Here is a 15,590-nt window from a genome sequence, read left to right on the forward strand (position 1 = left end):
AGATGAGCTGCAGCCCAAGGGCTCTCTGCATCCCTGGCCCCTCTGGGCTCCCAGCATGGCGCTGCATTGCCATCCCAGCATTGCACAGTCTTTTATAGAGGATTTTTGCTTCTACAACCAAATAACGCTTCATTCAGTGAAGGTGCCTGGCTCTTGATATCACCACCAACAAATCTACCCCGGAGCTCTGCTCTGTGCCAGCAGCTCCCCATTGCCATGGGACCTTCCCACCCTAAACATCCTTGACCAGTGCTGCAGGGGAGCCCAGGGTGGGAAGGGCTGACTGGTAGCTGTGGTGTGCAGTTCTCCCTCACCTCTGCTGAGCGGCAACTCCACATCAGAGCAAAGGCATCCAGGATGGAGTTAATATGTCTCCTGTCCTTGGATGTCCTCTGCACAGCATGGATCAGCCTCTCTGAGGAGTTACTGAGAAGCCTGAGAGCTCTCTGATGCTCCTTAGGGTAAACTTTTTGCCCATGAGCCCAAACAAACAGAAGAATTTCACGCTGGCTGGGCTGTGCCCTGGCACGAAGGGCTCTTCAGGGAGCTGGGTCCAATCTGAGCATCTCCTGGTCAGGGCAGAGTGGAGGTGCTGGGAGAAATTCAAACTATATTCTCCTCCCAGGTTGTGTGGTGATGCACAGAGCAGCTCCCGGGGGTTTCTCGCTGCCCGGCTCTCTGTGCTGCCCCTGCCTTGAGCAATGAGCAGCACCCATGGCAAGGGGCACAGAGGGCTTGCTGCTGGGGGGTATTTAGAGGGATGGTGTGAAAAATGGCACATCTGTGTGAAGCCTGGGCTCGCCAAGTTCTCCAGGACAATCCCTGCCTGCAGGTGCAGCCGCAGTCGCTCTGTCACGCACATACAAATGCACGTTAGTGCCGCTGCGCCGAGCCGCGAGTGCATTCCTCAGCTCTAGTCCTCCCCAGGTCCCACACTACACGGCATCACCTATTTATAACTGCATGCGCTGCAGGAATAATATTAGACTGATGGCCTCATGCAGCTATGCTAAATGTTGTTCTATTTATGTGATTCGCTCTTCTTCACAAGCTGTTGGTCTCCCAGATCCCAAAACACTCTGCGCGGCATAGACAAAGACTCAGATTTTTCTCTTTTATTAAACTCTTCACCAACAGCACCAAGCCATAGCTATATTTACCATTTTTTCCCAGGTCACCTGGCATAATTGCACCCACTATTCCTTCCCCAGTCTGGTCGATATCCTTGGTAAATAAGATAACTCGTCAGGTCTGTTGTTGGCTAGAGGAGCCGAAGGTACTTTAGCAATGAAATTGTTTTGCTGAAGAAATAAATGCCTCTCGCTGACTCTGAGGATGCTGTGACCTTTCATTAGTGACCCGAGTGACTCATCCCTTTCAGTGCACACACTGCCGCCTCCCACCACGCCGTAAAAATGCACCACAAAATGCCAGTGCCTTAACAAAATCCCAGTGCCTTAATGGGGAGCCGAGACCCACCGGAGCCTCCTGCAGCACCCACCGCTCGCTCCTGCAGCACCCACCGCTTGCTCATGCTCCCCACCGAAGGCTCTCAGGTCCTCGCTTCGCTGGCTGCCTCTGGAAACACAAAAACCCCGGAAACACAACGTGTTTAGTCTCTTTTTAGAAATCTGTGCAAAAGTGAAATAGAGAATTAAACCAGAGTTGTGTCCTGTGCATTTCGCTGCTGTTGATAGCAGTATTTTCTTCTCATAGAGTGTTTTGCATGCCAAGAAAAACAGTTTTACATTTTAGGGAAAGAAAGTGGTTATACATCTGTGCAGCTGTACATGTGCCTGTTAATTCTGCCTGAACAGCTTCCTGGGGCTGTCAGCTCAAAAGTTCTCTTTAACGTAACAAATCTTGACTGTGTTTGCAACAAAACCTCAACCAAGAGGAGTTTATTTAATAAGGCAAGAAATGCTGCCAGGTTTCCAGGCTTGATCCCAATCCCGTTAATGTCAGCAGGAGAGTTCCCACCACATTTGGTTTGTCGTTTTGGTCTAATCCAGGTGAAGGAGTTAAAAATCTGCCTTTGCAGACAAGTTGATTGCGCCACTGCACTGTGCCAGAGTCTGTGGGAAAAGCAGACGGTACAGGTGGGATTCCTCTCGCCTGATTTTAGGCATTTTCAGGCCAAGGGAGGGAAAGAGGAACATTCAGATCATCTCAAGCCAGGAGCCTAAAAGAGGTGAAATTAATTTATTTCTTCCTGCAGATCCCCATGAGAACGTGCAGCTTGTGTAAAGAAACCTGCCAGCGCTGGAAGGTCTCCGCGGCAGAGGAGAAAGGACCTCTCCCACAGCCTGAGCAGGGCTCCAGGGACAATCCCACCGCTCTCCTCCCAGGAGATAAAGAGCACTGGGAGGGTTTGGAGGGGTCGGTGGTGCCCACGCATTTTGGGCAGGTCCCCAGCAGTGACCATGTCCTGTAGTGTCCCACTGAGCAGTGGCTGCTCTTTGTGAGGAAAGGAGCCTCCCTTGATGGTGAGGGTTGGAGGGAGAAGAGCTGCTTTGCTGCCCCATCACCAGCTGTGAAAGCCAGCCAGGCTGGCTCATGTGCCAGTGGTTGGCCCTTAATTACACATACAGCTAATAAAGGGAAGGAGCTCGTCTCTTCAGTTCACAAATGGAAACAATATTGTCTGAGGACGAAGGGGAATGCAAGGCATGAGATACCAAAAAACCTCCCATAACTTGGGGCTGTCAGCCCAACACACAGATCCCTCATGGCTTGTGCTGATTTGAGGGATGCAAGACACAGAAAAATGAGCAGATTTATGGCTGTGACTCCCCCTGGGGCTCATAGATGCTTCTCAGGATGCAGATCTTTAAATCATCATTAACAATGACATGAGGGGGCACTGGAGAAGACAGAGTTGGACACAGCAGTGCAGGAGGTGAGAGCAGAGTTTGCTGGCACTTCCTATGTGGTGCTCCTTCCCCAGGATACAGCGACGCTTTATTTTAATCAACCATGCACAAGGTGGGTGCAATGTCAGGGTGTTGCAGCTCCCATGGGCTGTGGGCAGCCATGGGTGGTTCTGCGGGGAGCTGGAGTATCTTAGATGGGATCTGTGTGTGAAGAAGGAAAAGCTGGACAGGTTTCAGAGGTGTGGGTATTTTTTCGGGAAAGGAGGACTAGAGTTCAGAGTTCTGGAGAAGCTCAGATCCGGGGTGTGTGTGCGAGGAGCAGAGGTCAGACCTGGTCCTAACGTCCCCACGACTGCGGAGACAGAAGAACATCTCATTTGAGAATTTAAGCTTTGTTTTTGCGTTTCCTCTGGATGAGGTGGGAACTGAAAGTTTCAGGGCTCTGCTGGAGCCCCGCCAGGTGCTGAGCAGGCTCTGGGACCTGCCTCGGTGCGTGTCTGGCCCAGCTCTGCTGATCTCCAGCTGCCTGCAGCCTCACCGCGCAGGCAGGGACTGTTCCCGGCTGCAGAGCCCTGGGAAACTCGTCACCCCTACTCCAGCCTGCTGACCAGCTGGCTCCTGTGTTCTTGTGAAGCTTTAAAAGAAGCCAGACGACTCGCGACTGAAAGCGTTAGGTGTTTATTTGTACTTTGGAGATATTGACTCCATCGGAAACCCAGCTGCAGCTCCCTTTGCACAGCAGCAAAGGTGGGTCCGAGCAAGGAGCAGCTGACTGTGATAGACATCGGGCTTTGGTCCAACGAGCACAGCGTCCGTGGGTCGGTGCTTTCCCAGCGCGGGCTGGTTTTAACTCACAATCTGCTTCCTTCAGCTCAGCTGCAAGATCTGCTGTTGCAAATCATGTTGCTTTTCTCACAAGGACTAAAACGTTCAAGTTGTTCGTAGTGGGGAGCGCAAAGAGCAAAAACCAAAACGCTGGTCAGGAAAAGACCCCTGTGCCCCCCCAGCAACAACACATGGACTGTTCGTGCTATTGAATCTTGCCTTCACAAGCCTTCAAACCAGCATCGTCTCTTTTCTTTGCGTGTCTAATTTTTAATAGACACATCTAATCCCCTCTCAAGGCTGGATGGAAGAGTGAGATGCAGCAACCCACCTGAAGATTTCAAACCTCTCCAGGATTCACCTGCTGAAAGCAGCGGTTCAGGCTACTGCAGCCATTCACCTTGCAAAACATCCAAACCCAACCAACAGCCTCCAGAAACTTTAAAATGCCAATTTGTTGTCTGCTATATGCTCTTCCAAAAAAGAGTGAGTAATGCTAAAATACTTACTTTCTTCTATGAAGGAGGTGGGCAGATCCTGAAGCAGCTCAGTCACCCAGGAACAACTAACCCAGGAACTGGCACAGCTTAGTCATGTATTTAAAACCTGATATTTTTATGAATATTTCCATTTCCAAAGCACTTCCCCCTGCAAACATTCCCCCTCTCAGCTGTCCTGTGATGCAGAGTTAATTACTGCTGCCTTTTCCTTGCATGAAGGAGGGAATCCTGTCTAAAACCCATGTCCAGTGGGACAGAAGAGGTGCAGAGGTGGGACAAAGCATTTTTTCACCCCATCCCACACTCACTGAGGAGCTCGATGAGTGACCAGGGAGCCAGGGCAATGTTAACCAGCTCTGAGCACTGCACTGGAGGCTGGACTGAGAAATACTTCAGGACTGGAGTAAACACAATGTTTGTCTTTCCATCTCCAGGTGTTCTATAGGAAAAATGGTTGGGTTGAGCAGCTTTCCTCTAAAACCTGTCCCCAGTCTGCTCTCTGACGCTACCAGTCCTGTTTGTCCCTTGTGTGAGACTGGAGCCAGTGATGCTGCAGTCACCATCTCTGCAAAATGGGCATCGAGGTGTGGGGGGCTGCTCCCAAGAAGGGGCCAAGCGCAAACTGAAGTGGTGCATCCTTTGGAGGAGGTGTTGGGTACCTCAGAGCTCATCAGAAGCCTCCTCCTCACAAAGAATGATGCTCACCTTCTTCTCATCCGCCTGGCAAGAGTTATTCCTCCTGAAGGTGGACCCCAGGGACTGGCTGGCGCTTTGGCGGATGGTTCTCATACGTGACATGCAGTCTTCGCTGGTCATCACGTAGAGCAGAGGGTTGAGGGCGCTGTTGAAGCTGGCCAGGCCCCGGGTCACCTGGTAGGAAATGTAGATGTTCTTTAAAGCCTGTGTGCAGGACCCTTGCAGCTGCCAGCCTCGAGACAACAAGTTGAGGTTTCTGAAGATGTGGTAGGGAAGGAAGCAGATGGAGAAGAGAACCATCACGAGAATCACCAATCTGATGCTTCTTCTCCTGAGGCTGAGGTCCATGGTGTCGTTCTTGCAGAGCACCACCACCACATGGCAGTAGCATCCAATGATGATGAGGAACGGGATGATGAACCCAGTCACGGTGATGGCCACGGTGTACGGCAAGTAAACACCCAGGTTCTCGTGCCCCGTCGTGTCATGGCACTGTGTCCCCGTGTCATCCATCTTGCTGAAGGCGAAATCAGGAGCTACCTGCATGATGACCCACCCCCAGACCATCGCGCTGAGCCACGCTGAAGAGGTTGCTCCCTGGCACCTGCCCCGTGCCTTCAGCGGGTGCACGATGCCCAGGTAGCGGTGCACGCTGATGCAGGTGAGGAAGCCGATGCTGGCGTAGAGGTTGAGGTGGAAGAGCCCTCGGGTGGCCCGGCACCAGCCCTGCCCGAAGAGCCAGGCTCTGCCCTGCAGGTAGTAGCTGACGAGGAAGGGCAGTGTGCTGACGTACAGCAGGTCGGCCAGCCCCAGGTTTCCCACCAGCAACCCCAGCGGATGGCGGACGCCCCGCCGGGGCCTGCTGCAGAGGTGCCACAGCCCCAGCCCGTTCCCCGCCAGCCCCAGCGGGATCACCACCAGGTAGACAGCGGGCAAGAAGCGCTGGGCGAAGGCAGTGTCCACAGGGCACAGGGACCCGCTGCCGTTGCCGGGCCACGGGGTGAGAGCCTCCCCGGCCATCGGCAGCCCCGCTCCCGGGGCGGTGCAGGTGCCGGTGCCTGGTGAAGTGGAGCCTGTTGCCAAGGGTGGGGTGGCACTGTGGCGCCGTGCCCAGAGCCAGCGCGGTGCTCCCGGCTGCCCTCACCTCCCCGCTCCTGCGGGGTTTGGGGCACAGGGCTCCCTCCCGGAGCCCGGGGAGGACATGGCGAGGGCCGCCTCAGCGTCCAGTGCTTCCGCAGCTCTCGGCGCCTGCCGCCAGCCCACTTGAGATATTTTGAGCCGGGCGCCAGGGACACGCAGGGCTCCGGCTATTTTGGATGCTGTGCGTGCCTGGAGGAAGGGAGCAGGGAGGCGGGAGTGGGGCTCTGCCTCTGAGAGGGTGGGAGATGTCTGATGGTGAGGGCCAAAGCTTTCAGCCTGTTCTGTCCCACTCAGGTGCGGACAAACCCCCTGTCCCTCCAGAGCAGGGGCTGCGTGCCTGCACCCCGGGAGCCCCTCGCTGCCTTTCTCCTGACCACACTGTCCATCCAGAAATGCGGGGTGCAGGGGTAAGGCAGGGACCGGCTCCTTCTGTATCCCTCCCCGAGCACAAAATTCCTCTCCCTCCTGCCCTTCTTCGAGCAGTTTTGACCCACGCGGGGAAGAAATGTGAGACAGACGGTGACCTTCCTCCCCTGCCCTCCCTGTCGCACGGGATGTCACACAGAAGATGCCCAGATACTGTGAGGCTGGGGTGAGAGCTAAAACCAGTGGCCCCAAAGAGGACCCCCAAGGCAAGCCAGCCCCCGTTAGCATTGCTGAGCAGCTGCTGCCACATAAACAAAGCCAGAAATAACTTTATCTCCAGGCACAGGAGTAAACAGGCAATCAGGAGGGAGAAAGTTCACCCTGGCAAGCCATAGGGAAATGACTTAGCAAAACAACATCAGGTGGAGGGCTGGGCCCAGGAACAGCTTGGCCACCTGCTTTCTGGGAACTTAATCCAGGGCAAGGGGTGGGAAGAGGCTGATGTCAGGGAAGGAGATGGGTGAGTTCTGCTGAGCCATCCTGACTGCCTGTCCCTCAAGAGCAGCCGAGCATCTCTGCTGGACCATACTCGGGCATGGCAGATTGGGGAAGCCCAAGATGTGGGGTGGTGATAGCTGCTTATGGTGGGTATTGGTGTGTTGACTCCAAAAAGCGTTTGCTGGAGCAGATAAACGATGGGAAAGGCTGTGTGTTATTTCCTGCCTACGAGATAACATCTGGCCGCTACAGGCGTGCTCCGAGAGGTGAGGCTGAAAAGCTGTTTCTGTGGGTGAGGATATGGGTTTTCTGAGGTTTGCAGAGGCTGTGGTGGGTCTGTGCTCCCAAGGTAGCAGCAGAAGAGGAGAGGGTCTATGGGGGCTCACCCCTTGGGAAAGCAGTGCTCCGTCCTGCCCCGCTCCTGCCTCCTTTGCCTCCGTGCATCTCAGCTGCTCCTGCAGCCTGGGGTTGGCATGGCATTTGCAGAACAACTTTATACAGCTGCAGAAGTGCAGCGAGATAAGAGGAACAAGCTGGGGGCAGTCCTCTTTGTCCCAGAGCATTGATCATTAGGGAAACTGAGGCAGAGATCATGGGAAGGGTCACAAGCTGCTCTCAGCTTATTGAGCACTGCAGTCCTGGTATCTGAAAACATTTAGCTTTAATGAGGGGTTCGTCCAGCCCTTTCTCAGCCAACTCCACACGTTTAAAAATCCTCAGTCATGAGAATGGTTTGGAAAAACAAATTCTGATGCGGGTTGTTTACTCAAGCAGCAGCGCACAGTTTCTCCTTCAGCTGCTGTGTGTGCCTGTGCTGGAATGAGCTGTGATCTGTTGCTCACCGCTGGTTCAGGAATATGGTTGTCAAATCACATGCCATTGATGTGTGCAGATGTGGCAGTGTGCCTTGAGGACAGGGGTGACTTGTCTTCTGGTTTTTATTATTATTATTATTATCTTTACAGGTGGCCATAGTAATATGTGGATGGCAGAGTATTCATCTACTGCCCCGCACGAGCAGGCAAAGCCCAGGACCTGCTGCGTCAGAGGCTGCAATAAAAGTGATCCTCAAATAACCACGTGTTTCCAGGGTAGCAAGGCTTTAGAGCGAACAGCAAATATTGTGAGACTGGCAATCAAATTGCAAGAGTTGATTTGTCTGTATTCTTAGGGAAAAATAACTCTGATTTATTTGGATTCATTAATTCATTATTTAGGTGTTTTCTGCTTAGGGAATCAGGGAGAAATGACATTTTGCAGGAAAAGAAAAAAAAAAAAGAAAATTATAGCAGAGGTGTGTTGAATCATTACTGTTGGAGATGAGAATTACAGGTTGCTGCTTAAAAAGTGACCTTTTGATTTTTACCATCATCCAGAGGCAGCTGGGCAGGATTTGGGAGGAGGCGAGTGCCCTGGCAGCACTCCCTGCCAGCAGCTCACCCGGCCTCGCTGGCTCTGTCACCATGTGCTGAAACAAGAACTGGCTTAAAAACCAGGATTTTCAGTACACAGAATATGTCTTATCCATGTCAGTCAAGGAACATTGTGGGTTTATGGTCCACAAGAGCCTCATGTCACTGCTTTTTTGGCATGGCCATTGCAGAGGTAAAAAAGCCAATGAAAGTTGCACACCAGGCCACGTTCATTCTGCGATTTGCTGCCTGCCAGAGGTTCACCGCATCCCCATATCAAACTGAATTAATGATTTGCATTTGAGCAGAGCACCAGATGCTTACAAAGATAATTATTTACTGTGATCAACATTTTACTGCATGAGCAGTGAGACTTTTTTTCCCCCTTCTCCCCAAGAGGTTACTGAAAAACAACCTTGACGTTAATTTTATTTTCAGCACTTGCAGGGGTCGGGGGAGTGGGCGAGTGGCTGCCTTGGGTGGTGGTTGCAACCCACCCCTCCTTGGTCACTGCACTACTGACTACCAGGGCGGTCAGATGTAATTTGGGGAAAAGGGTTCCCATTGTTTTTTGGGAGGCTGGGAAGAGGCACGGTTGGTCTGTGCCTGCAGGAATGCAGCTGGGGCCGTGCTGTGCTCTCCCACTCATCCTGGCAGCGAGCGAGACCCGACACCGCTGTGGCCGGGGTCAGTCCTGTCAGCAGAGCTGATGGGGCTTACAGCTGGGAAAAAGCAAAGGAGCAGAATTTAATCCAGGATATAATATACTGTAATAATGTTTCCAGTGCTTTGATTCACTTTATTTTTCTCTTTTATTTCCTTATCCTAAGCAGCCTGAATCGAGGTGCCTTCAAACTCCCTCATCCTGGGTCAAGCCTCTCCTGCCGCAGCCAAGCTGGTTGGGAGCAGCAGGGCTCACCGGAGCCAGGCTCATCTCACACAGACAGGCCTAAACAAGCTGTAACCTAGATGAGCACATCTTTATTTTCAGTTCCACGAATACACAGCTAAACTGTCCAGATCTCAGCTGGACATGTCGTTTAAACCACTGCTTCTTTCCAGTTGCCATTCCCACCAGCCATGGGACACTCGTTCCCTCTGCAAGCTCGTGTGAGGCCATTAGAGGGCATTTGGGTTTCATTTTTGAATCACCCAGAAGGCTTTTGCTGTGAGAAAACAAAGGCAGAGCTGCCGAGCAGCTCTCCTGTGCTGACTCTTGCACAGCTGGAGCAGCTCCAGCCTGTCAGGAGGTGGCGCCGATTCATCTTTGCAATTTGTTTTCTCTTTTTTCCTGCTTTTCTTTTGGCCTGGGCTGGTGGGGTATGTGCCTGGATGGCAGGCGATATGTCTGGTGCTGTGGAGCCGTGTCTCCTGCGTCTGAGCTCCTCGCTCACCGAAGCCCTGCCAAACCGCCAGCGCTTGGGAGAGGAGGAGGCCAGGCAGAGCAGGAAGGTTCGTGGTTATTCTGGAGAGATGCGGGGAAGATGAATTAGAGCTGCCATCAGGAGGGATGCCTCTGCCCGTGCCCTGGAATGCTGCTGCTAGGTGAATGTGGTGGGATGGCTGAGCTTGTGCACGGTTGAGCTGCTCAGCCTGGCACGGCAGTAACTTGTGGTGTGCAGCCCATTGTATCTGCTCCATCCCAGGGGGGCCAGGGCATGAGAGCTCCCCCCAGAGATTCGGATTTCCAGGTGCTGGAGACAGTCCCTCTTGCAGCCCCTGCAGAGCAGAGCTGCATGCGTGATGTGGCAAAGGAGCAGCATCGTCTCTCAAAAGCCCCACCGATCCAGGAAAAGACCAATTCCCAGTTTCTCAGGTGTGTCCGTGCTCATGGCAGGGTTTCCCCATTTCATTCAGCCTAAGAAACTCAGGGATGCTGCCCCGTAATCATGCCTGGCCAGCGGGGATGCACAGAGGGGGCAGGTGCTGTGTGACATGGGGATCTTGCTCTCTGTTTCCACCCTCTTTTGCAGCCAAAGTCCAACAGTTCTTCCCCAGTTTCCCAAAGGGCATGTCCTACATCTCCAGCAAAACCACAGTGCCATGGCTTTGTGCCAGACTCTTTCCCAGGATGAGGCGTTGGCTCTGGGATGCGACCTTTGTGGGCACAGCTACAGATGACTTCTTCTTCCCCTCTGGAAAGGCAGAGAGTGACAGGGTGATGGAACAGGGTGGTGGCATGTCCCCCATGTCTAGGGAGCAGGGGCATGTGGCAGTGCAGGTGCCTGGCCCTGGAAAGTGCTGGCTGCGTGTGAGCAAGGCAGTTTTGCACTGTTCCCACACTGGGGCTGTGTCAAGCTAACTGAGGGGGTGGCAGAGCCCTGCCTCTCGAGTGTCCCCAGTGAGGAGCTGCAGCTGCATCTCCAGCCACAGGGGCAGGGCAAGCTCACCTGCAGGGCTGAGTTATGTGGGATCCATGGTGCTCTTGGATTCAGACATCCAGAGACCCCCAAATTCAGGTCTGCATCTGCCATCAGCTGTTTTCAAAGCGCGGTTTCAGGGCATAGGTTATCTGTCCCTGAGACAGTCAGCTCATGGCTGGGGAGTTGTGATGAGGTGCCCACAGGTAACTGGGGGTCCCATGGCTTGTGCTGCCTGGCATTTCCCTTTCTCAGTGAAACCTATTGCCCAGAGGCACCATGTTCAGCGAGGCACTTACCGCTGGGGATGCTGCCGGCAGAGCCGGGCAGGGTCTGGCCATGCAGAGCCGCCGCTGAGTCTCCAGCCTGCAGTAGCGGTTCTGGTTGGAGACGCGGGTCGAGAAGCCCACGCCACAGGTGACTGAGCAGGCACTCCACTCTGTGCCCCACTCCTGGCAGGGGTACGGCAGCAGTGGGGACACTGCCCCAGAGGCTGGATGGAAAGAGATGAGGGGAAAGGGGTGTTTGGAGCCAGGCACTGTGCAGCGGGTGCTGTGGGCATAGCCCTGTGTGGTGGGGAAATAAGGTGTCTCCTGGTGATGTTCATGGTGTGGGGTGAAGAGACCATCCCCAGAGACCTGCGTGGCCATCCCCTCACTGACACCTCCTGCATCCTACCTGCCCCAGCATCCCGGAGGAGGTGCCGGTCCCGGGCTTCACAGATCCACTCAGGACAGCACTTCCCCGGGATTTCCACACGCCGTGGGAAGGGGCAGTCCGCGGTGGGCAGCCGGACGTCCTCCTGGCAGAGCGGGATGCAGGTGAAGCCTCCGTCCAGGCAGCGGCACTGGAGTTTGCAGCTGGGCTGGAAAACCTCTCCGTCTCGATAGAGCCGGCCGTTCACCTCGCAGCCCTCCTCGCTGTCTTCAACTGCAAGTGACAGGGAGCCCGTTAGGGACAAAGTGACAGAGATGTGGATGGTTAGAGGGGATTGCTGAGGGAAACAATGGTGATGGCATGAAGGGGCTGAACTGGGGGGCCACAGAAGTGACTGAGAAGTGTGTGGGGCAGGTAGAGGTTTGCAGCAGCTTCCCTACCTCCTCTGCTGATCTCTTGTTTTTTCAAAGCAGCAGCTCACCAGCTGGTAAGAAACTCCCTGCCCTTTGGGTCTGACCCTGCCTTTCAGGATTTTCAGGCTAGAAAAAGCTCCTCTGAAATTTCTCTGCTGGACCTCTAGGTTCCAGCCCCAGCAAAGTGACTGCAGCATCTCCAGGACCCCTGTGTCCATCCCTGCTCAAACCACCCCAAAACCCCGGTCTGTGAATGGCACAAGAGCTAGCTGGAGCTGCAGCACAGCCCCACAGCCAAGCTACTGCATCAGCCTCAATAAAGCTACTTTCAGAGCCTTAATTCCTTCTCTGAAAGTGCTGTGGGATGCCTGGCATTGGCTGGGGCCTTGGATGGAGCTGGGGTTTGTGCTGGGCTGGGGGCTTGGGGGGAGCGGGCAGCCCTGTGCTCACAGTTGCAGGTGGCTCCTGTCCCCGTGGGTGCCGTGCTGTAGTCGCAGACGAGGCCCTGGCTCTGGTCACAGACGTGGAGGTAGTCGCAGGGCTCTCCCAGGCGCCGGGCACAGATCTTACAGCAGCCACAGCCGTCCAGGACCAGGGGCGACCCGCGGGGACAGCGGGGTGGCACCCAGGGGCAGTAGCATGGTCGCCGGCACAGCTGGGCACACACCTGCAGAGGCAAAGCCGTTGCTGATTCAGTACAGGCGTTCTTCTGGCTAATGGCTGCTATTTTACTGGGACAGCCAGGTAACCCTCTCTCAATTGTTAGGGCAGATTTTCAGTGGAGGGAGGCTCTGAAAATCCATGGGAATAGGGTGAAGCAGCCTAGAAAGCTGTTGTCCTCTAAAGGCACAGCATGATGAGCACCCAAGAGAATTAGGGATGCTCAGCATTCTGCAGGATGGGAACTTAAACACATCACTGCTGTGAATGCACAGGAGGAGGATGGAGCTGCGAAGCAAACAACCCAGGTAGCGGTGGAGGAGGATGGAGCTGCAAAGTGAATGGTAATGGTGGACATTTCACAGGGCTGGCAGCCCTGGAGGTGCCCACGTGCTGCCCTAAGCAGCGTGGGGATGGGGGGGAAGCAGCGTGCCCCCATGCTTGCTACCAAGGGAGTGGGTTGTGCCCAGCTGGAGATGTGGCTGCAGGGGCTGCATGCACATGGTGGTGGCCCAGCACCTCATTCTGAAGAGTCTTAACAGCTCTCATTCATGCCAAGAAACAGGGCATTGCATCAGCAGTGGGGGATCTGAAGCCAGGCAAACCTCATGGCTTTCCCTCCTGGTCCAGCTGCCTCCTCTGCCCATCCCTGGCTGCAGCATCCTCTGCCTGGCCTAGCAGATAAGCACGTTTTCGAGGACTGAGAGCTACATTTCCCTTCCCAGCTAGACTGAGCGATTGCTTCGGCAGGGCTGTGCACAGCAGCCGTTGTTTGCCAGGGCTGTGCCTGCAGCAGTTCAGCCGGGCAGGTCGGTGTTACATCCACGGCTCATTCTGCTCGCACAATTACCCTGGCACAAAGAGCTTTTGCAGGCAGCGGTCGTGCTCCCGTCATGTCGCATCTGACAGGACTGTTGCATTTGGGGCCCGAAGCCAAGGGATTTAGCTCTGCAGTTTGGAGGCGAGTTCTTTGCCAGCACTGGCCTTACAGCACGTGCACGTGTGTGAGCCCCATGCAGCAGCTCTGAGCTGCTCTCTGGCAGCCTGGCCGCTCTGCTTGCTGCACGGCCAGCACGTGCAACACAGACAACAGTTTGGCAAATGGGCAACCAAAAGATTCAGCCCTGTTGCTGGTCCAGACACTAGTGTCTCTGCTGAGACTGCCAAGAGATCGATAGGTTCAGCTGGACTATGTGGATTTTAGATAGCATTGTTCTTTCTCTTCCAGCTTCTCCCAGTAGCATCAGGTCTGACATAACCAGTTAGAGAAGGTGGGTGCTGGGGTGCTGTCTGTTCCCTGTTTGCAGCAGTTCAGATGTTTTTTTATGGAGCTGTATAAATGTCAGTGCCAGGAACTGGAGATAAAATATATCCAAAATGGGCTGGACAATCTGAGTCTTGTTCTAGTTTTATCGGTGAGCAGCATTAGTAGTGTGGCAGAAATGAGAGACAGACTGCTGGCAGGGACCGAAGGACTGGCCTGTGGTGGCCAGGTTTGGGCTGGAGGCACCAGGGCCATTGGTGATTCTCCAGATGCTCCTGAGCACCTGGGCCAGGAGCCATTTCTCCAGCTTACCCAGGCAGCCAAGGGCATTTTTCATCTTTCAGGAGGTTGCTATTACAGATCAATGTTTTAGAAAGATTAGCCAAGCCAACTCCATTAATCCATTTCCCTCTGCTCCTTGTAATTAACTTGTCTTTAGCTGACAATGTGGTTCCTATCAGAGATCTTAACTGTCTGGGAAAGGACTCAAATAGGCATGACGCTGCTGTGATGCCCTTGCTTGTGGAAGATCTGCCTTAGGACTCAAGCAGCAATTAGAAGGACTTGGAGCTGAGATAGCTCAGGCATCTCAACTCTCCTGTTCTCTGCACAGGCAACTATTTTCACACAGAGTCCAAGAGAAAAAAAAAAAAATGAAATCACTACAACCACCCCAACTCTGTCGGAGGCATTGGCTCTGCATGAGCATCGGCTCTGCATGAGCATCCCAGGGAGGGCTGAGTAATGCTGTGGCTGGTGCTCGCTGCTCGGCCCCGGAGCCTGGGCAGGGACCAAGGAGGCTGCAGGAGCCGTTACTGCCGGGCTGCTGCTCGCTGCAGGGACACATACCACAGCCCCGGGGAGCTGCAGGGCGAGCAAACAGAGCGCATTGCTGTCATTCCTCTGTGCTCCATGGACTTGCACAACAGATGCCTTTGGTCCATGAACATGAGACCCCACTGCTTAATTGCAAATGTCTCTCCCGTGCGTAGCTCTGCCCCTGTGGGACTGCATCAATGCAGCCTGGCTGCCAGCCGGCGTTAGCACCGGGCTCGTTATGACAGCCCAGTCCTCCCTGCATCTCATTTTGCAAGAACCAGGTGCTTCCTCGAGTAAGGCTAAAGCCGCCCCAGAGCCCCATCTCCCTTACCTTGGAGAGGATGCAGAGGAGCGAGAGGAAGAGGAGCCGCTTGTCCAGCTGGAGCCTCATGCTGCTCTGCCCTCCACCACTTCAGCACATCACCCCCCAGGCTGTTTGGAGGCAGCAGTGTGTTCGCAGGTTTTAAAGCCCCGAGTAGGTCCTGCTGGTGTTTATACTCTCCCTGCTCTGATGTCACTCACAGGCTCCAATATAAACATGAGTAGGTTTGGACAAGCCTCAATATTTTTTTTTTCTTCTTTCTTTTTTCTTTTTTTTTTTTCCAGTCCACATTCCAGCTGCCATTTCCACTCCTCTCAAGGTGAGAACGTGCTGTCCACTGAGACAGCGAATGAAGGGAAGGGATGCTCTCCTGGGGGAGTACAGGAGAGGGTCTGGGCAGCCAGGCTGCTGGGGTGAACCGGCTCCTTGCTGCCAGCCACGACCGGGAGAGGAGGTCTGTGCCTCTTCCTACAGAGCAACGTCTGCCCAGACACAGCCGGTGTCTTCCTCTGGGTTTTTTCAGGGTTTGGGGGGGCTGTCCCTGCCACCATTGCTCTGGGATATTGCCACAACTGAGCAGGGGACCCATCCCTGTATTTCAAGCTGAGTGCCATGTGTGGCAGGCTGTGGGAGAGGGGTGAGTTGTCCATGCTGTACAGAGCCCTGGAGTCCCAGGCAGGATCCTGTCCCTCTCTCGCTGGCGATAGTGTGTGAGACTTGGATTTGGTTGCCAGCAGCTGCGGCAGCAGCTCCAGGCAGCAGTGATGCGCGTCCCTCTCCATTTC

At 54.3% G+C, this 15,590-nt stretch overlaps 2 protein-coding genes across 3 annotated transcripts; both read right to left on the reverse strand.

Annotated features, from left to right (window-relative positions):
- Positions 1-3,555: 3,555 nt before the first annotated feature.
- LOC135994992 (P2Y purinoceptor 1-like) lies at positions 3,556-6,162 on the reverse strand. Its single transcript, XM_065645953.1, has one exon. It carries the CDS (start codon positions 5,912-5,914, stop codon positions 4,859-4,861), a length of 1,056 nt encoding a protein of 351 aa, XP_065502025.1. The 5' UTR covers positions 5,915-6,162; the 3' UTR covers positions 3,556-4,858.
- Positions 6,163-8,498: 2,336 nt separating this feature from the next.
- On the reverse strand, positions 8,499-14,942 carry CCN5 (cellular communication network factor 5). Of its 2 annotated transcripts, none has more exons than XM_065645939.1 (5): positions 14,815-14,942; positions 12,191-12,407; positions 11,349-11,600; positions 10,970-11,163; positions 8,499-9,032 (listed from the first exon to the last, which is right to left on the reverse strand). In XM_065645939.1, the coding sequence occupies exons 1-5, from the start codon at positions 14,872-14,874 to the stop codon at positions 9,027-9,029; spliced, it is 729 nt and encodes a 242-aa protein (XP_065502011.1). In that variant the 5' UTR covers positions 14,875-14,942; the 3' UTR covers positions 8,499-9,026. The 2 variants fall into 2 exon arrangements, with proteins under 2 accessions (XP_065502011.1, XP_065502010.1); XM_065645938.1 differs by lacking the exon at positions 8,499-9,032 and adding an exon at positions 9,134-10,445.
- Between the last annotated feature and the right edge of the window lie 648 nt (positions 14,943-15,590).

Source organism: Caloenas nicobarica, chromosome 15 (genome assembly GCF_036013445.1).
Source record: "Caloenas nicobarica isolate bCalNic1 chromosome 15, bCalNic1.hap1, whole genome shotgun sequence".
Lineage (NCBI taxonomy): Eukaryota > Metazoa > Chordata > Aves > Columbiformes > Columbidae > Caloenas > Caloenas nicobarica.

Coding starts and splice junctions, on each gene's coding strand:
- CCN5 (XM_065645938.1), bottom strand. CDS start 14,874: ATGAGGCTCCAGCTGGACAAGCGGCTCCTCTTCCTCTCGCTCCTCTGC. Junction 11,164..11,348: donor CCTCCGGGATGCTGGGGCAG/GTAGGATGCAGG, acceptor CTTTCCATCCAG/CCTCTGGGGCAGTGTCCCCA. Junction 10,446..10,969: donor TGCCGGCAGCATCCCCAGCG/GTAAGTGCCTCG, acceptor CTGCCTTTCCAG/AGGGGAAGAAGAAGTCATCT.
- LOC135994992 (XM_065645953.1), bottom strand. CDS start 5,914: ATGGCCGGGGAGGCTCTCACCCCGTGGCCCGGCAACGGCAGCGGGTCC.